Raw genomic sequence first — 27,168 nt, forward strand, 5'->3', positions numbered from 1 at the left:
TTTTTTTTAATACCATGCATTTTATTTTATTTTTTTGCAAATTTACCTTCTAAATAAACACTTAGCACTTGAATTAATAACTACACTTCACTTTGTTTCGATATCACACGTTAAGCATTCAAAACAATTTATGTCATACAAAATTTTCTTTTTTTAAATTCGAACACAATATTTTATTTTAAGTTACTGCAACTAGGATTTCTTTCGGTGTACATTGTAATAAAATTCGATAGAATTGAAATAAAACACATATTTTAAAAAATTTTAAATAAATATTTACAACAAAATCGATTAGAAAATTAAATTAGTTTGTATTTTTTTTATATATATAAAACGCGCGAAAGCAAATAAAAACGTTATCGGGGACTCACTGCAACGATTTTTCAATAGTGCATGCTGGAATAGCACATATAAATGGTATATATTCACTATACATAGAAATATAATAATGTTACTTCGAAATGTATAGATATTTATCGTATATAGGAGAAAAATTCTACGTCACTATGATAATCCGTTCACGAACACAGTCCGTTCAAAAACTGCAGCACACTGGTCATATAGCAGCTCCATGCTGTTTCCTATACAGGAGTTATGACGTTAAAATTCCCCCTAGTGGCAGGGTTTTCTATAGTTGGCTGTAAGTAACGATATGCGCGCTATCTGCAAAATTTTTCCGTAAAAAATCCTTAACGAAATGTTAAACGATCAACGTATTCTCATCGTATTGCTATAGAGTGATTTCTATACATATTAGAAGAAGTCGACATTATTCTATAAGAATATTTAATAGAAAAGAATGAATGTATCGTTTTTGGTGTATACATATTAATAATACATGATAGGGAATACCCGAGTATTATTTGATAATAATGTTTCAATAGTCGCAGAAACGATGCAATGAAGTTCGAAAAATTACGACACATCAAGTCGGATTTCAATGCGGTTTTACAGCATTCGATTCGTTAGAGCTTCAGGAAATAATATGCATTTTAAATTAACCGCAAATATATTAAATTCACAACAAGTGAAAACAAACAATTGACTGAGTTAATTGTTGAAATACCATGCATAATCGGTGTTGATTTCTTTATCACATAACACATACAAACATGTGACACATACATAACTAATAATCAAGTATAGTACATATTATAAAATTTCCGCCTAATTGGCGCCCTCACGGGTAAACAGTGATGTTTTCGAAAAAATGTTTCAAAAAAAAGTTGTTTAATTTTTGATAAAGAACATTTTTTACATTTAAACTTTTGTTCTATCTCTAACGGTTTACAAGATGGATCCTACGGACTCAAAACCCAATTGACCTATGATGCTCATTTACGAACTTTACCTCACTTTTTAGGTCCTGAGTACGCTGTGAAAATTTCAGCTCGATATCTTTTTTCGTTTTTGAGTTATCGTGTCCACAGACGGACGGACGGACGGACCGGAAATGGACTAATTAGGTGATTTTATGACAAAATTTTATTCCTAGCATCATTATTTTTAAGCGTTACAAACTTGGGACTAAACTTAATATACTATGTATGTTTCATATATGCATGGTATAATATTCGGTTAATAGTGACGAAAATGATTCCAAACTTGTTACTCGGAGGTTTTTGAGATCACTGAACACGAATATTAAGTCAGAATTGGTCTCCGAGATACTTGGTGCCCAGAGTAAACGGTATACCGAGGTTTCGGGAATTTCGTTAAATAATCGGTCCAAACTCGTTACTAGGGATTTTTTGCGAACGTTAAAACGAATATTGCGATAAAATCGTTCACCAAGTAACTTGTGCCAAGGTTATTTTGGGCATTAGGTACCTTGGAGATCACTTACGTCGTGATATTCGTGCTGAGCGACCCCAAATCGAGTTTGGAACCCCCGAGTAATGAGTTTGGACCGATTTTATAACGAATTTCCCGAAAAACTCGGGATACCCTGGGCACAGCTACCTTGTAGACCTATTTTGACGCGATATTCGTGTCTAGCTACCCCAAAAACCTCCGTGTAACAAGTTTGGAATCATTTTCATCACTATTAATAGAATATTTTGAAATTAGTATATTTACGGTTAAATTAAAATTCAATTATAAAATGCATGAATCGAATGCCGACAACCGTATTCAAATTCGATTTACTGTTTCAAATTTTTGGCTCTTTGACCGTGTTTTTAGTGTTTCATTTCTGCGACTACAATGCTGTGTGTATGATACGTTTGAAAGATCGATATTGTGTATTGTGCGCATGAGTTAGAAAAAAATATATATCTATATGTGCTTTTGATATTATGTTTACCATTCTCTATTCCAAAATTCAAATTTTACAATTGTACCAGAGAAGGATAAAATCATTTGTAATTATATATATCGAAATATAACAGAATATATATAAGCTGCTTTATTTTCTCTTCGATGGTCCGAATTTTGAAACAAAAAAAAAATACAACACACACACTAAGAAATATGTTTTATAATAATGGTTCCAATGCATTCTGATACCATACCGCACCATTCGAAACATTTCAAATGGTTTATGTGGTTGAAACTTTTTCTATCTTCATATCTACAGTTTTCTCTCATCACGAAAGTAATTGTGTAAGCAAAAATATGTAATTCGGAAATTTTCGAACCTGTTTGTGTACTTTCGTTAGTTTAATATAAGTCGTATTCAATAAATAAAAAAAAACTTGATAGAAATTTTTCCACTCTCAACTCTAATATTTCCACTATCAATTCTCACCACACTATTTTTAAATAGCAAGTGCGTTAAGAAATAAATTTATATACGGTTATAATAAAGTTAAATAATATTTAGCTCGCGAAATATTTAACGCCATCTATGAACAATAATCAGAAATTACCAAAGATCAGAATCACTTACCTAATAGTTAATTTTATAGCTTTAATTATTATTACATAGATGTCATTTTTTCAATTAAAAAAAAGTTTTGATTCCTACGTTACGGTGTTATATCTGTAACTATATTCATAGCAAGTTAATGCCGCGAAACCACAAGATTTTACGCTTATAGAAGTTTCCACTTCAAAAATTTCGCTTGAATAGTCCATATTTCAATTAACAGAATATTGTATTTTATAAAACAAAAAGTCTTCATAAAAATATAATGTTCTTAAAATTGGAGTCAAGTGATCACATTTTTTTTATTGTTTATTTAGAATAATACCTAAATTATAAGCAATTTTTTTTTAAATTACAATCTATATACAGTCAACTTAATAGAATATGTAGCGTATCGAGCCACGAACATCTATCTGGGTTAGCTTTTAAGCACTAGTGTTATGTGAAATATTTTTATTCTACTGATAGCATTTGTACTACTGTATAGGAAATGAAGCATTTCAGGGTGAAATTCTACTGAACAATAGATATACGATCTCGAAAATGTTATAGCGCAAACATATTATAGTCTGAAAATCAAATATTTGATCCAAATATGAATTCCAATATGAAGTCTAAAATATGAACTGAATCGTTTATAAATCAAATATTTGATCACAATCATTCGATAACAGTCAATTTTGTTTTGTCAATATCCAAAAACAGTGAGGCCAGAGGAAAAAAGCCAAGACACAAAAATTGTTTAAAATAGTCCAAAATATGAGAGATACGATAAGTTTCAAATCAAATATTTGATAGGAGCCACACAGTAATCGTTCTTTTTTTTTCCATAGCTTGTATCTCAAAAAAAGTGAGATTTAAGAAAAAATTTCACAAAAAAAAAATGTTTAAAATAGCCTAAAATATAAGGTCTAATGGGTGTTTTCTCAAATTTGTCGATATTTCAGCAGAATTAACTTTCTCATCCATATGACTTCAAACTCATACGAAAATTTTGATACGGGTCCCATATTGTTCCATAGAATTGCAACCTTTTGCCCTTTATCCGGCTTTATTTCTTAGATTATACACTGCCTCAATCTCTATTGTAGCTCCATAATACCATGGTACCATCTATTAGATATAAAACGAACTAACAACAGCTTTCGTATGTTGGTATGTTTTTAATTGTATATATTCGCATACACACATTCCACATAAAATCATAACTCTCATATATACAGGGTAGGTTATTTTAATCTATACACGTAAATATCGAGTTTGATGACATCATGTTCTGACATTAGATTAGACCTAGTTCTTGGGGTTTTTTTATTAGCCAATTAAGATCCTAAACGCCAAGATATAGAATAACACTTTAAATTAAGAAGTTGATTAAAGTGTGAAAGTAAAGATGTTTGTTTGTTTGTGTGTTTGTTACGCTTTTAGGCAAAAACTACCCAATGAATTTGAATGAAACTCTACAACAATATAGCTCATACTACCGATTTATTTAAAAAAAATTGAAAACTGTAAATATATTTTACCTGTGTAAAACAATCCCTACCATTATTTCGAGTGTTATGCAAAGGAGGTGAAGGATCCTATCCTCCTCTATAACACGGTGGTGTTTACAAATCTTTACTAAAATCCCAACGATGCTTGGGGGTATCGAGTTAGTTTGAAATATTGCTAATTTAAATTTAATTTAATGCAATAAATTCTTGGAAGAATTATTCTGTATTCTAGAAGAAGAAATAGTAGAAAAATTTTGAAAACAAAGGTTATTATCTTTACGGTTTTCATTTATTTGTAAGGAAAGATATTTTTAAAAATTATTTCAATAAAAATTGTGAATAAAGTTGTTTATTTATTCGTAAAATAAAATTGTTCATTGGTGTACAACCAATTTCGTATTTTCATGATTTTCCAATCTATTGAATATATTTTATTATTTTTAAAAAATATTAATAATTTTTGGATAAAAAAAAAATTTTTTTTTATTCATAAATATTTAAACTATTTAATAATAAAAAAAATTGCTAAAATTTTTGTGAATAGTAATCTCCACCTTGCATATGTGACATGCATGTGTGCATAGTCCATTCAAAATTGTTATTAATAATAACCATGGTAATATGTAGGGTGTCTCGCAAGTACCGCACGCTTTTTTTTGCATAGGTTGAAAATAAAATTCAAGACGAAAAATAGATAAGTTAATAATTATTTAACAACTAGCTGACCCGGTGAACTTCGTATCACCTGCAACTTTTTTTTTTACAACTTTTGGTTCGTGATTATGTCAACCTTTAAACTCTAATTTATTTTTGTCAAAAATTAACACTGGTTGTATTATCTACGGTTAAAATGGTATTAGGTTATTAAATGAAACTTGTTGGTCATTTTAACATGTTTTATGTGTTTTATTAACACAACAAAATATAATCAATACATAACAAAACATAATAAATATATCTATTCAATTTAATGCTTTTTGATAATCTACGTTTTTAGTTTGGTTTTTCGGAGCATAAATATATAAAGACGATGGCTTTCCTACACGTGAACACGCGACATATAGTTGTCCATGCGAGAAGCATGGAAATTCTAAATTAATCCCGCAAACTTCCAACGACTGACCTTGCGATTTGTTTATGCCTTTATGGTCATCGTAAAGGCCAGGCGCACGGGTATGTTAATAAACATACACAATATAAACAATATGGGAATAAACACAAATAAAACAAAAGTAATGACAAACATTCTTCTTGAGTTTCTTCTTGAAATTTTTGGTTATGTTTTACAAACTGAATATAGATAAATAGTATAACTTCGCAGTATACTTGTACGTATCTTCCACACCCACACCCACACCCACACCCACACCCACACCCACACCCACACCCACACCCACACCCACACCCACACCCACACCCACACCAACACCAACACCCACACCCACACCCACACCCACACCCACACCCACACCCACCCCCACACTCAACCCAACCCAACCCAACCCAACCTAACCCAGCCTAACCCAGCCTAACCCAGCCTAACCCAGCCTAACCCAACCTAACCCAACCTAACCCAACCCAACCCAACAAAAAATTACAAAAATTGTGTTTTTTTGAATTTTTTATGATTTTTTCGATTTTTACAAATTGCAAAAAGTGTAAAAAAAATTTTTGTTTCCGATTTCGATAAAACTAAGTTTATAAGGTAATTTTGACCCGAAAATTACAAAAATCGTGTTTATTTGACCATTAAATGAGTAATTTTCGAGATATTTTATGAATCTAACTGTAGAGCCAACATTTTCATTCCGTTTAGTCTCTGAAATTATTCCGCATTGAATCTAATTATTCCGAAATTGTCCTTTACATTTCAATTACGATTCATTACTGTTTCGGACACACAGTAATAAGTTGGACAAAGACCCAAGATATTTGTTATTCATTTTATTACTTTAGTTTTTTAAGAAACTGTCCGAAACAAAAGGTAATCAATTTTTAAAATGAAAATGATTTTTTTTTCTAAACCATCCCTGAACTATAGCGAAAAAAACAAAAAAAAACATTTGAAAATCGGTCCAGCCGTTTTTGAGTTTTAGCGAGACTAACGCACAGCAATTTATTTTTATATATACAGATTTATTATTAATCTATCAAAAATCATTAATTAGTCAGTCTCAGTCCGAGTAGAGTGGTTTTAATTATCAATTACAACGCTTCTGATTGGCTATCTAATTTAATTAATAGCTAATTATCCGTGCATCGGATCAAAAAATGAAAAAAGTCTTTTCGTCTTAGAATTTTATTTTCTATCTGATGTATAAAAAGCGTGTGGTACTTGCAAAACACCCGGTATAATGTATAAGTAATAATAATAAGCACAATGACGGTAGACCATACACATTGTATTTCGCGTCTCCTGATTTTGATATCAAATATCAAAATTTTGATATTTTATTATTATTAAAGAATTTTTTCCATGATCAAAATCATTTTCATGAAAATACTTCTCAATCAAGCTGTCATATCTTAGAATTTTCAAATTTTCCTGTGCTAAGTAATTACTATTTTAAGCAAAATATCATCTTACTCACTAATTCAACTAAGTTAAAAGAAACAAAAAACTGGATCAACTTTTAAGGTTTGCTTTTATCCCATTTTAAAGTTAAGAATGAGATTGTTATTTGGCCAAGAACCCAAAAATGTATACCTTAAAAACTAGAGCCTTGGCTTAACTAACTATTTTTTGTCGAAGTGAATACTTGAAAATTATTTTATTGTATAATTATATCTGGAATGATTTTACGCTGAAATGTTAATTCTCCTGGTTTAATAAACCTTTCCGATAAAGTAAATGCTCGTACTGTTGATGCTGTAGATTTTTCCTTATTATTATAAAATATATTATAACAGTTGTATTTTACGCAAAAATAGAATAATATTTCTGCAATACTTATCAAAGAGGCACCCATACATAAACCAAAAATACCTCCAAATGCAGCTAAAATGGAAGCAAATCCTTTAATACTTATTAACTTTTGTTAATGAATTTTCCAAAATTTTTTTGTTACCTAATAAACCGTCCCATGTCATATACACATCGCGGAGATACTTAGTGCATGTGAAATCCTTGAAGTACATTTCAAGTGTACTAATATTCCTAAAAATAAAATATATTGTTAGTAACACAAATTTGGCAAATAATTCTACAAGATCCTTTATTCCCGTTTTGTTTATGATTTTTTTTTTCGAAAAATGGGAATAAAAACTATTGAATAGTACGTTGTTTTTGTACGTTACTTACATCGTTCCAGTAGGCATACTGTTATCTAAAATTAAAAAAGTAACTTTAATTAGAATTATTTTTTGGAATAGCCTGTACTTTCTTGTAAGGATAATTGTGTCTTGTAAAATTATCAGATAAGATAAACGAAAATCTAATAAATATACTGATAAGAGAGTGTTTTCTTAATCAGAGGCAAAAAATGGTTTTAAAAAATTTGTTAATTTTAAAAAAATACAATCTCTTAGTTTAAGTTTTACAGAAATTCAACTCAAAATTTACTGTTTACGTATAGAAAGACTTCAAAAATAATTTCTGTGGAATTTTTGATTTACGAGACAATTTTGAAGAAAATTTATTAGATTTTATCAACGAAACCAAGTTGGCTCTGATTCCTTCGGTTTGAGTCCTGGTACGTGATTTTTTTTTTTCTCAATTCTCTTTAAAGATTCATGATTATCAATAAAAGCATATGAATAAAATAAATAATCAACTTACAATTAGATTTTTCTGACGCAACAGAACGTACATTATACCAAAATGTATTACATCTTGCTAAACAATCGCATGTTAATCCTCTTAACTCATCATCTCTTGGTGTTTTGTTATAGTCACTTAATTTTAAACTATAGTACATTTCTAAAAATTATTTTGTTAATTAATCATCATGTTAATTTTTTATTTTACGCTGTATGGTTGCTACACCCCGTCGTCCACATGAAATTGTTTACAACATATGTCATAGATGTTATAATTCTATTAATCATTATATCATAAGGGAAAACTGTGCTTTCTATCTCGAAATATTACATAGGGTAAACTGGATAAAAATACTATAATAATCTGTATAAGAATTAATTATTTGATGAGGACTGCAGTCCGCCACTAAATTAGCAACGAGTAACATACACAATAACAGTAACTGATGATGACTACTTGGTAGTCGAAATGCGTATTTATTTAATACAAAAATTGATCTAGGAAATTGGGGCAAAAATCGAAATTTATACCATCAAAATCAGTAATTTTTTTTCCATTCATGATAAATATTTTTGTTAATATTAGTCTTATATAAAAAGGGAATTTTTACTATGGACAGTAAATAAATAATTGGTTACTAGTGGACGGAGTGACTAATAAATAGTTTATTATATACATAAGAATAAATTTTACATACTTTTATTGTCGTTTAAGCAGTCAAGATCAAACCAATTGCATGTTTTTATTCGATCTGAAACATATAAATAAATGAGTAAACAAAAATACTTAATTTGCTTATTAATTCACAACGATTAAACTTACTTAGTTTTGGATAATAATATGGATTACATTGACATAATCGATTTATTTCACGTATTCGACATTCAGTTAAACATGATTTATAACTATATTCATAAGAGATGTTTAATTTCATCTGAAAAATAATTAAGTATTGAGAGAAAATTTATTAATAGCCCAAGAAGGCGTTATCAGGTTTGAATAAGTATGCAATTGAATTAGAGAAAGAGGATGTGATAAAAATTTTCCCTATATAAATTGCAGCTTGATATCACTTTCCGTTTTTCAGTTATCGTGTTGACAAACTTGAAAGAATTTAAGAAAGAAATCGTGACTATTTAAAAAGGTCTTACCTCATCATCGAAAATACATCTTCGTTGTGATTTTTTAAATGATCTCACATCTGATGAACTTTCAACAATTTCTGGTATAATTTGAAATGTGAGATGTTGTCCAGGAAGTACAGTCGCTTCTTCAAATGTTTGACTGGGAAATGTATACCATTCATGAATTAAAGTCTAAAGATATAATATATTAATCTTACTGTAGTTTCGTCTCAAGACGGTAAATTGGGAATTTTGTTGGAACCTACCTTAACACTACTTGTTTGATTTCCATAAAACAAGCTCGATAAATTCAATGTTAATTTTAATGATATATATTCACCAGCACCATTTACATATTTCACAGTTTTTCTAATATCAGTTTCATTTTCTTCAATATTTTTCTCGTAATAATTAAATGAACAACAATAACCATAAAAAGATCGTACTACATTAAAAATTTCTGTACAATTTGCATAATTATTTAACCATTGACAATCGATTATTAATTTGTCACATGGAACCATTATCTATATACAGTCAAAGTTTGCTCATTACAAAAACCCTTTTAAAAGAGGTTCAAAAATGATGTGGATAAAAGAACTATTAATTTTAGTAAAATCAAAGAAAACTAGCTCGACCCGTGCGGAATGCCTCAGTTAGGGACCCGTGGCTAAAACAGTGATAAATATAAACCTTATCTTTATTTATAGACAATTTTATTACAGATATGATTTACAATTTACAAAATGAACAATACTAAATCGTAATATCTAATTTGTTTTTTTTTTCTAAACGGAACAAATTTAGACCGAGAGTCTACTTTATATCGGTGTTCAAGTGAATTCGACAAGGGTTAAGATTCACAATTAAGTCCACTAAAAATGTTTTTGAGGATTCCGCATCAAAAAGTTAAAAGTTATGAAATAAATGGTGGAAACGCAAATAATTAAAGCATTATATTACATCTTACTATGTACAATGTATTTATTTGCGCTCCCACCAAATTGTCTAGAATTGTGAGAACAGATATTTGAATTGATATTGATGATTTCAAAAGTTAAAGAATATTTAACGAATGAAATAATTGACGATTGTCCAGAACCGTGAGCAAATCTCTCTTCAAGCGGGTAATGATTACCGAACGATTGACGCGAATGCTGACGGATTAAATATATGAATTTATAAATTTCTTACATGTTCCATTAAAGATTCAATTGTAAATTTAAAATCATTACTCAATGTTTTCATAATTCTTATATAATCTGGAAACAAACTTTCATCAGCTGTGCTATGTGTAACGAGACTTGGTAAAGATCGAAAAAATCTTTCAATATAATAAGAATCAAATCCTTTTTCTTCCCTATAAATAAAACTTTTATTTTAATATTTTAACAGTTAATTTTTTGTAATAAATAATTCGAAGTGAGTGATAAGCTTTATAAAAATAGGTACTGCTGTTAATTCATAAAAAGCTTGTTGGAAAATTTATTGTCTGTAAGTGCATATAAAGAGGCCTGAAAATGTTTTTTACTTACAGTTTACTTTTTAAAATATTCACATTTTCATCGTAAATTGAATTCGTACAAAGACTCATCGCTGGAAATGGAATGGTGGACGTTGAATACGATAATGTTTCAATACCCATAGTTGTTGGGCTTGATTGAAATCGAATCCATTGCATAGCAACTAAATACACTGAAAATGCTAAACCAACAATACATATCAAAAGCCAAAAGAACATTTGAGTAAGACTTCGACGTTCAGTTATAAATCTATAGCCATGTAAAGAAGTTGTTTCCAAAAAATCTTTAGTCACTGTAATTATTCGTTTACAGGCCACATTTAGAACCATTTTCACAAAAGCATTAACAGTGCTTAGTTACAACAAGTTTGGTTACCGATTCCGTTTTTAATTTGAAATTATTCAAAAAGTATTTCACATGTTTTAAATTTTTATAAATGCTTAAACATTTTAATAAATCTTTAAACGATTTATTTATATTAAATAGTTGTCGTTTAAGAAATTTACTCACTAAAAGACATAAAAAATATAGAAATGAATTTTGAAAACAAACTATTATAATATCATTAAATTAAAAATGATTATTGTTCTGATATATATCTGAATATTTGATGAAGTTTAATGATAATTACAATTGAATATTTTTACTTCTATTCTAAGTACACGGGAAAATGTATAAAACCTGAATACATCCATATGATAAACTATTTCCAAATGCGAAAATCGTCTGTACATATACAAAAAAAAATTTGACAGCGATATATTTGATAGTACACTACTGAATTAATCTTAACAAGACGAATGAAAAAGCCTTTTATCAAATTTGGATCTGATGCATATATTCCGAGATAATTAATCAAATCAATTAATAGAAAATCAACAAATTTATCCAATTACAGGTCACTTAGGAGTGATTGAAACGCATATTTGCTACCCAAAACCTGTAAAATAATTTAATCGTCTTTATCGTCACATTTAATTATCTAGTTATGTCACTTTGTTTGATTATTAATGAAAATTGTTACAATTTTCAGAATTTAGAGACTAGATTTTACTATAAATAAGCCAATTCCTTTTATAAAGCAGCAGTTGCAGAAATTTGAGTTTGCAAAATGTGGAGATCACCTTTGGCAATTGATTCTTGTTCAGAAATGTTTATAGATTCATAATCCGGATACTGATAGAAACTTGATTGCTCCAGTTTTTGTACAAATTTGTATAAAGCGGGCGCAAATAATATAGTTTGTATTATATGGGAATATCAGCTTTGTGTGTGTGTTACATGACGTAACAAACCAAACGATTGCGTAGTCTATACATGATATTTAAACGGTTAAGTCAGTCAATTGTTTGTTTTCACTTGATTTTTTAAAAATTAATATGTAATTTTATTTTCTTAGCATTTCTATTTGTTTTGATTTTTGTATACATTGAAATTATTGTTATTACATTATTTGATTTTTTGCATTAAATGTAATTATATTTGATTTATTTTCTAATGTCAATAAATAGTATTAATAATGAATTATAAACATATTTAATAAATCAATCCTTTCTAGCTAAATTGACATTTTTACCTTCAACAACTTTTTATTCTTTATTTCTAAATCGAACGGGATTTGTAAAGAATGGATCTGAAAATAAGACAAATTGATATTCAATTTTTTGTTAATTTTAATTTTTTAGACTTTTAAAAATCATTTTGTTCTACAACCTCTCTATTGACTAAGAGAAGTTTACATATAGAGGTGGACTTACTCGTTATATTTTTCAAATAATATTCTTTATAGCAGAATGTTAAATATTACCATTAATCAAAATATAACTTAATTATTTTTAATGACTAAACAACAATTCATTTATCGGTTTATAGTGACAGCAGTGGGTGTAGCTACAATGTTTGTATGATGCTTTCTTTTATCGAATATTATGATTTCTTTCTTCACAACTTAAGGGCCACATCGATACCAGAAACCATTAGTTATGGTAACAAAATAAGTCCATTCTTTTAATGGTCTCCATAGGCTAATGCTGACTTTTTTTGAAGATTCTAATTCTCTTATGATTCTATTGACGTGATTTAATCCAAATTATGTTTTCGAAAATTCAATGAGTCTCCAAATTAGGAATTCCTGAACGATAAAAATACCTATTTAGATTTATATTCTAACAAAATAGAATTATTTAAAAATTTTATAAAATACTTAATTCATACTTTTTGGATTGTAACGTTATAAAATACTCCCATTAAATTAGGTCAAATTTACAGAAGTTTTGGAGGCTGCAACGCAACCTAAGCCAAAATTTTGGCCTTTTACTCGTAAATATCGAATTTTCCGAAAGTTCAAAAGGTTAGAAACAATCAAAATGAGCATATAGATATGAAATTTTATGCTTAATAACTTTTATTCAAAGTATTTTTTCAAAAAATACTAACTTTTTGGATTGTAACGTTATAAAATACTCCCATTAAATTAGGTCAAATTTACAGAAGTTTTGGAGGCTGCAACGCAACCTAAGCCAAAATTTTGACCTTTTACTCGTAAATATCGAATTTTCCGAAAGTTCAAAAGGTTAGAAACAATCAAAATGAGCATATAGATATGAAATTTTATGCTTAATAACTTTTATTCAAAGTATTTTTTCAAAAAATATGAAAAATTGCACATTTATGTAGATTTTTCACAAAATATGAAAGATAAGAAAAAGTTTATATATTCAAATCGATCAAAAATTTTACGCCCGATGACTTTGGACTGAGCTATTTTTTCTCTAAAATGGATAGTTTTCGATTAAATGGCAAAAAATTGTGGAAAAACGTCGAAAATCGTTAAATTTTTCATTAATCAACCTTTTTTTTCTCAGTATGGGTCAGGAATTTTTATTCGTTAAGTAAAAAGCTAGGAATAGGTGGTATTGTTGTCTCTAAAGCTCCAGTAAATCATATAAATTCATCTAATTTGAGAGAAATAGAAGCACTATTATATGTATATTAAATGTACATTTAAGATTACAGTTTAAATTTTATTAGTAGAAGTATATGGCACTGGAGTAAGGTTAGTTCAAACCTTATTCGTATAATTATAATTTACATTACATACCTTACTTTCTGTATATAAAATTATAAATAAATATTCGCATTTGTGCTCTTGCCAGATGGTGTTATGGGTTGAGCATACAAGAGTAGGTACTTGTACAGAAAATACAAAGAGCAACTATAAAATATATTTACAATATAAATGCTCAAGAAAATTGTTTTGTTTCTGCTGCAGATAACACCCAATAAGTACAACATAAGCATTTTATAATCTGACTAGGTATATTTTAATCCAACGCCACTCTTATTTCTTACTAGCTGTATTTAAATCTAAAGCCCTGAAGTCCGTCGCAGTAAAACTACACTTATATGGATTTCGAAAATTCGCATATGAATCAATGCTATACGATAGGTACAATATGGACTAGGTGTGCGAGACTACGACTAACGCTCTGACCATAATTTTTCTTTCAGCAATCATGTAATCCGATGGATTGAGTGTTGCCATACGAAATTTTTTTTCAGTATCTTTAGGTATTGATAAATGGTAAGTAATCAGGTGGTCTAAATTGTAACTACAGAAAAAGTGGTCCACTTCCTGTTTAATAATACAAATTTTTATCGCTTGTTGGTGGGATTTATCTAATTTGAATTTGAATATTTTTATTGGCCTTAAAAAATGGTAAGTGCATGTGTTGCCATCTGATAGTCGAAATTGTAACTACTGACTTCGGGTCTTCTACTGATTTTAGAAATCAATAACAGTTATCAATAATAGAAAATATCAGAGAGCATAGCCTGATTAGTAAAATTGTTACATGGCATTATTAAACATTTTCGCTCCAATTTAGAAACATATATGAACGAATATTATTATAATATAAACCTAACCTTTTAGTTATTGTCTATAAAAATAATACCTTGTGTTTACTCAAAAACATATAAGTGCAATTTAATGTTGATAATTTTAGCGTATAATAATTAAATACAGTTGGAATTTTTCGATAATAAAATATCATAAAATTCTAAAAAAAAAAAGTATAGTAATAGTGAAATTTTCTAATAAAATTTAATGTAATGTTTTAAAAAAAAATCATATAGTTTCTTTACTTTTTTAACTCATTTATATCCTTTAGTGTAATATATTTCACTATAAATATCGATCTATTGTTTAACATTCAGATGTTTTAGTTTCGACGTTTAATTCTTACCACGAAAAAACTGTAAAACAAGTAACGCAGGTGTATTCTTATGTGGATATTGATTAAAATATTTCAAACAAAATATCAATTAAAAATGAATACTGAAGTTTATTGTTCATCTATTTCAGAATAGATTCTGTCAATTTCTTCGTCAACGTGATACATTGATAAAATTTTCTTCGAAACATATTTGTGAATATTAGAAATGTCCTTAACTATATATAACTATATACATAGCGAATACATATGACTGTGTTGTATTTCTAGTATGTGTAATATTCGCTCCGTGCATGAGCTTTATTTCAGGGAGTTACCATTGTAACGACACATTACTTAATATAATTGTATTTTCACAATTTCTAATGCAACAAGTTTAATTAATTGTTATTTTTTCAATAATTTTAATTGGACATTTCTATACCATTTACATATAAATAATTGAAAATTAATCATATTTTAAATAAGACATATGCTTTATTACAAATTTTATAAGATAACAACGCTACTGTACCTTTCATCAACGATGCTCCGTGCTAATAGGTAACATTAAACAAGTAACATATTTGAAAACCGTCAAGTAAATGGATCACCCTAAAAAGACGTGATGGTGTCATCTCTCTATCATATATGTGTTTGCACGTATCCATGTGTAAGATTACAGTGTCATACAAATAATTAAATCCTATTCATTTGGTAGAAGATTTTTGCCAAATAATAAAGATTAACATATCCATCCACTGTTTTTGAATGTAGGATTAACGAGGAACAATCTACAGGCAGTTGAAAGTTGAATACCAGAATCATTCAAATTTGGTATTGATATCTGGAAGTTGCTACCCTACCAACTGGCGATAATAATTCGTACTAATTAAAACAGTAAGTGGGCTCGTTTTCAGTAGTTGCAATTAAGACTAACAGATGAGAATAGACTAGTACTTCTCGTAACTTTCGTAAATTTTTTTTTAATTTCGTAAACTGACGCAAATAATTCTTACTTATGAAAACAGGAAATGGATCAATAGTTTTCAATAGTCCCAATTTTACTATCAGGCTACTTACGAAGGAGATGGAAATAAAGTTGATAATTAAAGGACTAAGCGAAGATAAACGGATTAAATGATAGCATATGGATCTTTACAGTTGCCATTGTCTATTTTGCGAGTGGTATATAGACGGGGATAAGTAAGATAAAAGTCTCTAAATGAATCAATGATTCACTAAATGTATCATTTATGAAACACATTGAAATGAATCGTTATCACGAGCGAATCTGTGGACAAAAGCTAGTATGCACAGCTATCTAAATCATAGTATTTGAATATTCAAACACGTCAGTTGCAACGAAAAGACATATGATTAAAATACTATTAAAGCTATTTGAATGCTACCCTATTTTTGAAGGACTCTGTATTTAGTATTTGTGTAAAGACAATTCTGCCAAAAGCTACAATAAAGTTTTGTGAAGATACACAATATCGTTTCACACAAATTACAAACAATATTATATTGACATATAAATGACAGAATGACTACAATATATTAGATCTATACATAAACCTATTTATATAGGTTTCTTACCTACTTTTATATATATATATATTTTTTCAAATATAATATTATATAGATATATCTTGATACCAGATAACAAAAAGATCACGCGAAAATAATTATAAATCAAATTCAAGATATATTAGAGATATCTTTCCCTTTAAGTCCAACATTTTTGTGTGAAAATTATTTTGTAAATTAATTGTCCTACAAACCTACCTTTATATTTTCTATAAATCTAAACAAAAAATAGCTATTTAATCATTAAAAATAAGTGCGTTCGTTATACTTTGATTAATGGAATCAATTACATAACTTTTATTGCTTGAATAATATGATATCGGCTGTTACTCAAACTATATTGACTTCGTGCATGAGTTTTATTTCAGGGAGTTACGGTAGTAACGACACAATACCTTATTTATATAATTGTATAGATGAGTATATAAGTCTCTGGATTGAAAGTTTAATATTATTTTCTAACAAATTAAAATAAGTAATTATGTTAATTTACTGTCCGGTTGGAGTTTTGTAATTGATTTTCAACTAACTTGCCGATGAGCACGAGACTTGATATTTGGACCATAGCTCAGAAATGGATGACAAAATGTGAAAATAGAAGAAGAAAAACGAAAAAGAGGAAAGAAAATTGAAGAAAACGAAAAAGACGTAATTAATAATAAAATAAAAGAATTTTTAAATGTACCATGTTTTTATAACGGACTGAAAAGTATAAAATAATTTCTCAAATCCTTATGAAGAATAAAACCACATACAGATTTATAAGTTTTTTCAACATATTCTGAAAATTCATGCTTGGCAACTTTTGATAAGCTATTAAGGCGTTTCATCATTAAAAAACCTGTACCAACTCGTTCAGCATAATTTCAGCAAAGATTTTCACCAATTACATACGTCCCATGTGTTTCGTTTCCCATCTTCCAAGTATGTTAATAGCTATCAAGTATGAATTTTCGGGTAAATATACCGCTGCGTGCGACACTATGTAAATATTATATCATTAAAACTCATGAAATAATTAGATCGGTATCACAAATTTTATTTAAACTATTACCTAATAACATTTCACGAATAATTTCTTTCTTTTTTTTTTTAAATTTATTTCTATTTCGTTTTACGTGGCATTTAATACTTTACAAGATTTACTAAAACATGTGACGTGTTTTTCGACGGGTTTTAAATTAAAAGTGTAACATTCTAGCACTTGTAAATTTTGCAAATGGTTCTTAGTAAAGCTTCGCAACGAATACTCGTTGTAACAAAAGATTTTATGAAATCAACTTCGTTACATGGTTATAGATTTATAATTGAACGTCGAAGTTTAACCCAAATGTTGTTTTGGCTTTTGATATGTATTATTGGCATAGTATTTTCAGTTTATTTAGTTGCTATGCAATGGATTCGATTCCAATCAAGCCCAACAACCATGGAAATTGAAACATTATCATATCCAACATCAACGATTCCGTTTCCAGCGATGACTCTTTGTACAAATTCAATTTACGATGAGAATGTAAATGTATTGAGAAGTCAACTGTAAGTTTAAACAATATTTTAAGAATGTATGTTTAAAAATTTCAGGTAAACAAATTTAAAAAATACATTTTACAACTTTGATAGTGAATTATTTTATAACTTGAGGATTTAAAACGAAAATTAAGCAAAAGATTTTTCGATATCTGGCGTAATTTTATTTCGAGTTATGTTAAAAAATAAATTTAATTAATTACATTTCATTTCTACAACATTGCTCTTGTTTGTAGGGAAGAAAAAGGTTTTAATTCGAGTATCGTTGACAAGTTTTTCGGATCGTTATCAAATCTAGTTACTCACACAATTGGTGGTGAAAGTCTGTTTCCAGATTACATAAGAATTATGCAAATATTGAATCGAAATTTTAAATTCGAAATTGAATCTTTAATGAAATATGTAAGAAGTTATATCAATCATAAACTTTATTTAAAGCTGCGTTTTTGAGGGATAGTTCTTATCTAAATTTTTTGAATTCACATAGATAATGGTACCTTGTGACAAATTAATAATCGATTGTCAATGGTTAAATAACGATGTTAATTGTTCAGAAATTTTTAATGTCGTATATTCTATTCATGGCTTTTGTTGTTCATTTAATTATTATGAAAAAATCAAGGCAAAAAATTGGACAGATGTTAAAAATATTGTGAAATATGTAAGTGGTGCTGGAGAATATATGTCTTTAAAATTGACATTAAATTTATCAAAATATTATACAACTCAAACACATAGCGTCAAGGTAAATGAACATAAAGAGAAAATTTTATGACATACTTCATTAATTTTGTATAAAAATTACACATTACCGACTAAGATTTCTAATAACTTGTTTAATTCAATCTCAGGTGGCGAGACTGTTTGAAATATACCATAATATTATCATAGATTGTTATCATAGAATGTTATCATAGAATGTTATCATAGAATGTTATCATAGAATTTTATCATAGAATGTTATCATAGAAAGTTATCATAGAATGTTATCATAGAATGTTATCATAGAATTTTATCATAGAATTTTATCATAGAATGTTATCATAGAAAGTTATCATAGAATGTTATCATAGAATCATAGAATGTTATTTCTAGGTTTTGATTCATCAATGGTATACATTTCCAAGTCTGACATTTACTGCAGCGACTGTACTACCTGGACAACATCAGACGTTTCAAGTTACACCAGAAATTGTTGAAAGTTCTTCAGATGTTAGATCATTTACAAAAACACAACGAGGATGTATTTTTAATGATGAAGTAAGAATATTTATCGTTAGTAATGTTCTCTAAATGATTTAAAAAATTTTGTTGAAATGAAAAATTATACAATTTCTAAAAAGTAGTTTTTAGTCTAGACATGAAAAGACATGTCCGACCAAACCTATATTTTACGAAAATTATTTTTTAGATAAAATCAAATATATCCTATGAATATAATACAAAATCATGTTTAGTAGAATGTCGAATTCAAGCAATTAATCGATTATGTCAATGTCATCCATATTATTATCCAAAATTAAGTAAGTCCTAATCGCGATTTAATTGCTTAATTTTTGCAAACAGTATTTCGTCTTTTATGTTTTTAGATTCTTTGAAAACGTGTACTTGGTTGGATCTTGAATGTTTAAACGCCAATAAAAGTATGTATATTTAACGTTCAAAATTTATTTTGATCTTTTATAAACTATAATTAACATTTTCCGACTACCAAAACTATCTCAAATATATTTTTAGATTATTTCTCACATAAATAAATTAAAATGGTATACCCAGTAAATTAAAATACCCTATTATAACATTATTTTCAGAAATGTTCTTTAGTTTGAAATCAAAGGATTTCGCTAAACATCAAGCAGATGATGTATCAGGAATATCATGTGAATGTCTAGCAAGGTGTAATATATATTGGTATAATATACGTAGTATTGCTTCAGACAAAACTGACTGTAAGTTGATTATACATTTTTCGACACTGAGCAAAATTATTTTCAAAACAAAATATGTCCAAATAAACTTAAGTTGACATACTCCTAAGAAAAGAAGTCTAAAGTATTGGCAGGAAGGACATCATGAGCATCGCCAAAGGGGGGCAGATAGGGGCAGCTACCTCCTCTAGTGATTCACAAATTGGTTCATAGCACCCACCAATTTTTAAACAAAAAATTATCGAATGGGTTTAGTAGGAAATTAAAATCAATGAAACTACCTAAAAATTTTCCAAAACCCAATTGGAGGGAACTTAAACTTACTGAACACGATTTAAACAAATTTCAGCTCGATATCTCTTTTCGTTTTTGAGTTATTTTGTTGATGGCTGGCGACACCCTTGGAGGATAGTAAGTGCAGTAAACGAAAGCCCGAATGTAACTTTTCAAAGGGCTACATTCATGCTCATAATATTTCTAAAAATTTCAAAATTGAACATCCACTTGCGTTATAAATAAAATTAATTATTTTAAAACATTTTAGATAAAAATATTACACTCAAATCACATAACGGACCAATGTAAGTGAATTTAAAAAATTGTATTTCTTTATAGTTCAGTCCCCTTATTTGAAAAAAAAGTACACGCTTCGTGACCATGGAGGAAGATTTCGAAATGTTATCGACAACAAAATTCCAAAAAACTTTCACAAAAATTGGCCCCGAAACAATCTTTTTTGGCGGAACTATTGATTTTCATTGATAACACTAAATAACCCGGTCAATTTAAACATTCGAAGTTACATAAAGTCCCAACAAGCTGAATTTCTGTGAAGTTGTTCAAAACATAATTACAAACAATGTCTAGAAGTTCCCCATCATTCCCCTGTAAGGAAAAAATTTAATTCAAGGTCAAAGGTCAAAAAAATGAGTTTTTCGCGATTTTCAGCAAAACGGTACGTTTTATCATAAAAGTACCTCAGACAAAAATTGTAGATCACAAAATTATCTATAAAAAATGTATCAATACTTTTTTTCTTACGAGCCACCGTTTCTGAGATATAACGATTCTAAAAGTTATAAAAGTTGTTATCGTCATAATATGCATGAGTACGCCACGTTTATACATCTAGAGTTGTAAAATTTTATATAATATATATATATATATATATATATATATATATATATATATATATATATATATATATATATATATATATAGTTTATCGTTTCTCAAAAAAGTTGATATAGTATGGTTTTATGGAAAATGGAAAAATGAGTCTTTACCCGGTTGGAATGGTTTTATTGAACGTTTAACAAATAATCATACGAATTATTCTAAATCTCAAATTTCATTCTTGCCATTTATTTACCAACCAGCCAGTAACTATAATACTATCTATACGACTTTACTTTGTGCATTAGAGAATGCAAAACGGTATGGCCACACTGTATGCATCGTGACTTTCGACCAGCCCCTGTATGCTAAAGCTCGAGAAATTGTATCAGCCGCACCTCAGGGCTCTGAATTATCAAAAATCATCATCAGACTTGGAGGATTTCATTTACTGATGTCTTTTATGGGAGCAATTGGTCATATTATGCAAGGAAGCGGCATAAAAGAAGTACTAGCAGAGATCTATGCGTCAAAATCATTAGAAAAAATGCTGAATGGTCATGCTTACGCAAGAGCTGTTCGAGCTCATACACTACTTCAGCTTAGTTTGGCAATTATATTGGCGGTCGTGCTCTAATATTGAATCACAAACAATGGAGGATTCGTTTGACTCCGACGAAGTATCATGCGATACATCGCTATTGACGCAATTTACTTGCATCCAAAATGAAGATGAAGAAGAAGCAGGAGAAGAAGAACAAGAAGAAGATCAAGAAGAAGAACAAGAATTTGAAACTTACGAATAAGACGAATAAACTTCAACACTTTTTTTTCATTTACATCGCTTTTATCTTTCCCAATCTTTGAAAATTTCCGTTATTTTGCAATAGTTTTACATTAAACAGGATCACAACTGACCCGTGGAGTAGGCCTACTGGGGAAACCACGTTAACAAAAACGCGCTAAGTACACTACCTCATAGGTGGCGTGGAAACGTGTGCATATTATGACGATAACAACTTTTATAACTTTTAGAATCGTTATATCTCAGAAACGGTGGCTCGTAAGAAAAAAAGTATTGATACATTTTTTATAGATAATTTTGTGATCTACAATTTTTGTCTGAGGTACTTTTATGATAAAACGTACCGTTTTGCTGAAAATCGCGAAAAACTCATTTTTTTGACCTTTGACCTTGAATTAAATTTTTTCCTTACAGGGGAATGATGGGGAACTTCTAGACATTGTTTATAATTATGTTTTGAACAACTTCACAAAAATTCAGCTTGTTGGGACTTTATGTAACTTCACTCTCATTTTTTGTTTAAATTGACCGGGTTAAAATGGAAAAGTTGAAGATAATTTAAAAATACATATTTTGAGCCAAGATTAAACTATTATTAATAATAAATTTGATTTATAGGAATATAAGTACAGTTGAAATGTACTTTAAGGATTTCACATGTACTAAATATCTACGTAACGTTCATATGACATGGGATGGTCTTTTAGGTAACGGAAAATAGGAAAATGAACAATTTTACATGCAAATAATATTTATTCTTATTTTAGCCGCATTTGGAGGTATTTTCGGATTATGTATGGGTGCATCTTTAATTAGTATTGCAGAAATTTTATTTTATTTTTGTGTAAAATATAATTTATATAATTTATTTTATAATACGAATAATCAAAAAGCTACTACATCGAAAAAAGTATGCGTAATAACTTTATCAGATAATTTTGTTCCAAAAAAAGATTTGAAATTTAAGCGTATTCCGTACAACTCCCACTTAAATAGAATGTGTCAATAGTTAAAATTTGTAGCTAAAACAAAAAAATACGTAAATTAACACAAGGCACCCGGTAGATCCGAAGTACCTTTATTATATTATGTATTAAATAACAAGCACAATGAAATAAATAAACGTTTTAAAACAAAGATTGTTGTTTTTTATCTTTGAGCACTGTTTTTAGGTATTTTTATATCCTTAATTCCTACTGTAGTTTTTTTTTTATCGGAGGACTTGCGCAGAGTAAACTATTTATTAACCGTAATAAAGGAATCAAAATTTTGAAGTCACCAAACTTTTTGCTTCAAATATCATATCAACAAGGACGCCATGGCTCTTCAAATTATTTGTGTACAAAAATATTTGACAGTTAATAATTAAAAACAAAATATATTGTATTTTTATTAACAAATTAATTAATTTTTAATGACAATTTGGAATATTTTATTTTATTTCAATACTTAATTATTTCAGATTACTGTTACAGATACATGTATAACATATACGTAGTACAAGTTGCCTATTTATTACTTTATTAAGTCAACTTTTCAATTAACAATTTATCATTTATTAAACAATAGAAACATTTGCACAAATAACTCATGGTTTGCTAATGATTTTTCACACCCAAAAGTATACATTCCACCAGGATTTAGCAAAAAGTGAGCGGTTTATTTCATTTTCCTTAATCTTTTACAACTTTTCTTGAAAACTTGTGTCTACCTATTTTCTTTCGATTAAATGCAATAATGACATATTTTTTTTCCTCCGAAAGCTAACGTTTTTCGAAAAAATGTTTAAATTAAAATATATTAGTTTTTTTATGAGGATCAACTTTCTACTTTAAAGTGTTTTTTTATTTCTTATCTTAATTAAATATGTCCAAAAAAACATGATTCCCCATCAAACTCTCTACAACTTTTGTTTAAGTTATTTTTTGATTTGTTAAACAGAAAACGAGCAATCAGCCATAATCGATTAAAATGGTCCAACCTTTATACGATACAAAAGTTACGTACCATAACCATAGCGGAAATTATAAATTTCTAAACTAAGCAATTCAAGCCTATTCCTATCCTTAGGCCATTTTTTGAATAAATCACTACTTAAAAACGTTTCACGAACACAAGTATTATTATCCGTTACAACACAACATGGATAAGTACCATCAAAATCCCTTCTCTTTGGAAATTCCATATTCAATCGATACATTTCATCGATAATTTCATTTAAACATTCACACTGCCATGGATTATTTCGTAAATCTAAATATTTTAATTTAGATCGTTTTAGAAAATCATTTTCCAAGTATGTTAATTTATTCGATCCAATATTAAGTCTTTCTACAACACAATCTTCCCCTTCGAATATATTCGATGATAAATAAATCAGTTCATTACGACTTAAATCGATTAAATTTAATTGAGGTATATTAAATAAATCCGTTGGGATCGATACGAATTCATTATTAGCTAAATTCAAAAATCTTAACGAAATCATATTTTTAAATATTTTTGGATCCAAGTTTGTTAAATGATTTCCTTCTAAATCTAAATTAAGAACATTTTCTAAATTATCAAATACATCTTCTGGTAAATTATCCAACCAGTTATAGCTCATTTTTATAACAGATAAATTTCTCATTGATTTAAATAAATTTCTATCAATTGAATCAATGTTATTGAAACTCACATCGAATGTTATTAAATGAGACAGCGGAGAGAATGAATTCGCTGATAAATGTCTTAAACGATTTTCACTTAAATCTAGTTCAAGTAATTCAGAAGTTTCATTTTTATTTCCTTCATGAAAACTATTAAATGTCCCATTTGGTATATCCGTTAAACCAATTTTTGTCAAGCTTAAAAAATTTAATTCGATATTTTTAAAGAATAAATTTGGTTCCAATCTAGTTAAATTATTATAGCCTAATCTTAACTTTTTTAAATTTATTAACTTATCAAATAGATCCGGTTCAATTTGTGATATATCGTTGTAATCCAATGATAAAAAATTCAACTTAACTAAATGATCAAATGAATCGTTTAGAATTACGGTTAAATGGTTCCTAGATAAATCTAATAATTCTAAATTAGTTAGAAATCGAAATACTTGTGAATCTAATTGTGTGATTTTATTTCCATCTAATCGTAATTCTTCTAACTTTAAATTATATTTAAATATATCCAAAGATATTTCACTCAATTGATTTGCACGTATCGATAATTTTTTTAAATTAGGTAATCGATTGAACAAACCCGGTGGTATTACTTTTAAACGATTATCACTTAAATCTAATTCCATTAAAAGTGTATTTTCTTGAAATGTGTCCGGTTCTAATTCAGTAATTTGATTAAATCCAACGCGTAAAATTTTTAAGTTTCGTAAATTAATAAAATCAGATTGTTTTAGTTCTGATAATTTACAAAAATTCAGATTTAACTCGGTAATGGCTGACCCTGATTGAAAATTTATGTGAATTATGGGATTCCAATCGAGAGTAACTGTTTTTAAGTTTACATTTTCTTGAAATAATTCTGCTTGAATGTTTTTTATTTGATTCCAACTTAAATTTAATTCTTGTAATTGTGTTAATGATTTAAAAATATTTGGTAGATTTGATAATTGATTATGGCTTAAATCTAATTCTATTAAACTAGTCAAACTTATGAACGTATCTTCATTTATATTCGAGATTTTATTCTCATTTAGTTTTAAATTCTGTAATTGTTTGTTATTTTGAAATAAATTTAATGGTAACGATTGCAGTTTATTGTCACTAAGATCTAAGTAAATTAATAATGGTTGGTTGCTAAATGTTTCGTTGTCTACTGTTTGAATATCACATCTTCGCAATGTTAGTCTGGTTAATTTTGGATAATTGAATGCATATTTTGGTAAATATTCTAATTGTCCAGCTTCTACATCCAATTCGGCGAATGTTTCCTGCAAAAATGAAATAAAAATTATATTATTTTTATTTGCGGGCTATAACTATTGGCTAAAGCATTTTTCTGCAGCTAGCGGTCGCATTTTCTCAGGAAATGCTACTTTTTCTTTTAGGATCATCTTTCTAATGTAAAGTATAATTCTATCTGTTACCTACTAGGATCTAAATTGACTATTAAAGCAACTTTGAAAACTGGATCCTATCTGATATTAAAACATAATATCCCCCATCAAACTCAGCTTCTTTTTTTTATTACTACAAAACCCAATCTCTTCGAGGTCAATTTATAAATAACAAATATTCAATTATTTTTACTTACCGAATTTTCTACATCATTAATTTCTGTTAAGGCCGAATAATAACATTGAACTTTTACATTGTTTTCATCGAAAATTTGTTCGCAAAATGATTGAATTACATCAATATTGAATAATAGCAATAATACACAAAATAATAATAAATTCATTATTACCTCAATAAATTTATTTATTTGTTAATATAACTAAACAGATAACCATCTTTATTGAATTCCGTTTTAAAAATATTCTTGTATTTTATTTATTTATTTCATTATGTTATTATACTCTGTATATGTGTGATTATATATCAAGGTATATTAATTTTAGTCCCAAGTTTGTAACGCTTAGAAATATTGATGCTTTAAACAATATTAGTAGTCAATTTCCAGTTGTCCGTCTGTTCGTCTGTCCTTCTGTCGTGAGTTTGAGTTTCAAAATGAACAACATAAGTCAATGAGGTCTTGGGTCCATAGAACCCATCTTGTGTACCATTATAGATAGAACAAAAGTTAAAAAATGTTCCTTTTAAAATAATAATTCAAATTTCGTAAATATCATTATTTTTTCCCGTGAGGAATCAAATTAGGGAAAAATTCTGGCATCCATTTTCTGGTATCCAGCGTTAAATTTGTACGTAGAGTTTTGTAAAATATTTTCGAAAAACAAAAAAGGGATTTTTAGAAATTGTATCGAAAAATTTTCGAAATAAATATATAATATAAATAAATGTTCAAACACTATGATTCAACATTGTCTATACAGGATATTTTAACAGTTAACTCAGTTAATTGTTCATTGTCACTTATAGATAGAAGTTGACCATGAAATAAAATGTTTCATTCACAGAATTTTAATATTTTGTAATAATTTATTTATTTTTAGTTGTTATATAACTTAAAAATTGAAATAAAATTTAGAATAATACAATATTTTTAACTTCACAGTTTAGAGAAATTCTTCTCTTAATTTTCTTTTC

The 27,168-nt window shown here is 28.2% G+C and overlaps 5 protein-coding genes across 5 annotated transcripts; 1 reads left to right on the forward strand and 4 right to left on the reverse strand.

Annotated features, from left to right (window-relative positions):
* Positions 1-7,136: 7,136 nt before the first annotated feature.
* On the reverse strand, positions 7,137-7,683 carry LOC123294962 (pickpocket protein 11-like). The gene is made up of 3 exons (XM_044876152.1): positions 7,667-7,683; positions 7,434-7,522; positions 7,137-7,363 (listed from the first exon to the last, which is right to left on the reverse strand). The coding sequence occupies exons 1-3, from the start codon at positions 7,681-7,683 to the stop codon at positions 7,137-7,139; spliced, it is 333 nt and encodes a 110-aa protein (XP_044732087.1).
* A 1,184-nt stretch (positions 7,684-8,867) lies between these two features.
* Positions 8,868-9,773, reverse strand: LOC123294963 (sodium channel protein Nach-like). The gene is made up of 3 exons (XM_044876153.1): positions 9,516-9,773; positions 9,277-9,441; positions 8,868-9,059 (listed from the first exon to the last, which is right to left on the reverse strand). Exons 1-3 carry the CDS (start codon positions 9,771-9,773, stop codon positions 8,868-8,870), a joined length of 615 nt encoding a protein of 204 aa, XP_044732088.1.
* An 8,025-nt stretch (positions 9,774-17,798) lies between these two features.
* Positions 17,799-20,619, forward strand: LOC123294965 (pickpocket protein 11-like). Its single transcript, XM_044876155.1, has 6 exons — positions 17,799-18,115; positions 18,343-18,508; positions 19,202-19,349; positions 19,564-19,629; positions 19,918-20,055; positions 20,579-20,619. Exons 1-6 carry the CDS (start codon positions 17,799-17,801, stop codon positions 20,617-20,619), a joined length of 876 nt encoding a protein of 291 aa, XP_044732090.1.
* Positions 20,620-23,564: 2,945 nt separating this feature from the next.
* LOC123295187 (leucine-rich repeat-containing protein 3-like) lies at positions 23,565-24,461 on the reverse strand (the record flags this gene model as incomplete). The annotated part of the gene is made up of 1 exon (XM_044876435.1): positions 23,565-24,461. A coding segment is annotated over one exon (507 nt), but the record flags the coding sequence as incomplete, so codon positions are not given.
* Positions 24,462-24,467: 6 nt separating this feature from the next.
* Positions 24,468-26,395, reverse strand: LOC123295186 (leucine-rich repeat-containing protein 15-like; the record flags this gene model as incomplete). The annotated part of the gene is made up of 2 exons (XM_044876433.1): positions 26,213-26,395; positions 24,468-25,889 (listed from the first exon to the last, which is right to left on the reverse strand). Coding segments are annotated over exons 1-2 (1,569 nt in total), but the record flags the coding sequence as incomplete, so codon positions are not given.
* Between the last annotated feature and the right edge of the window lie 773 nt (positions 26,396-27,168).

Source organism: Chrysoperla carnea, chromosome 3, assembly GCF_905475395.1.
Source record: "Chrysoperla carnea chromosome 3, inChrCarn1.1, whole genome shotgun sequence".
Classification (NCBI taxonomy): Eukaryota; Metazoa; Arthropoda; class Insecta; order Neuroptera; family Chrysopidae; genus Chrysoperla; species Chrysoperla carnea.

Bases quoted from the DNA above. Each gene is read 5' to 3' on its own strand.
- LOC123294962 (XM_044876152.1), bottom strand. The intron at 7,364-7,433 runs GTAACAAAAAAA...CTTCCATTTTAG, and splicing joins GACATGGGACGGTTTATTAG to CTGCATTTGGAGGTATTTTT.
- LOC123294963 (XM_044876153.1), bottom strand. From the start codon at position 9,773: ATGGTTCCATGTGACAAATTAATAATCGATTGTCAATGGTTAAATAAT. The intron at 9,442-9,515 runs GTAGGTTCCAAC...TTATATCTTTAG, and splicing joins ATCAAACAAGTAGTGTTAAG to ACTTTAATTCATGAATGGTA. The intron at 9,060-9,276 runs GTAAGACCTTTT...ATTATTTTTCAG, and splicing joins GATGTATTTTCGATGATGAG to ATGAAATTAAACATCTCTTA.
- LOC123294965 (XM_044876155.1), top strand. From the start codon at position 17,799: ATGGTTCTTAGTAAAGCTTCGCAACGAATACTCGTTGTAACAAAAGAT. The intron at 18,509-19,201 runs GTAAGAAGTTAT...TGTTATTTCTAG, and splicing joins TTGAATCTTTAATGAAATAT to GTTTTGATTCATCAATGGTA. The intron at 19,630-19,917 runs GTAAGTCCTAAT...CATTATTTTCAG, and splicing joins ATATTATTATCCAAAATTAA to AAATGTTCTTTAGTTTGAAA.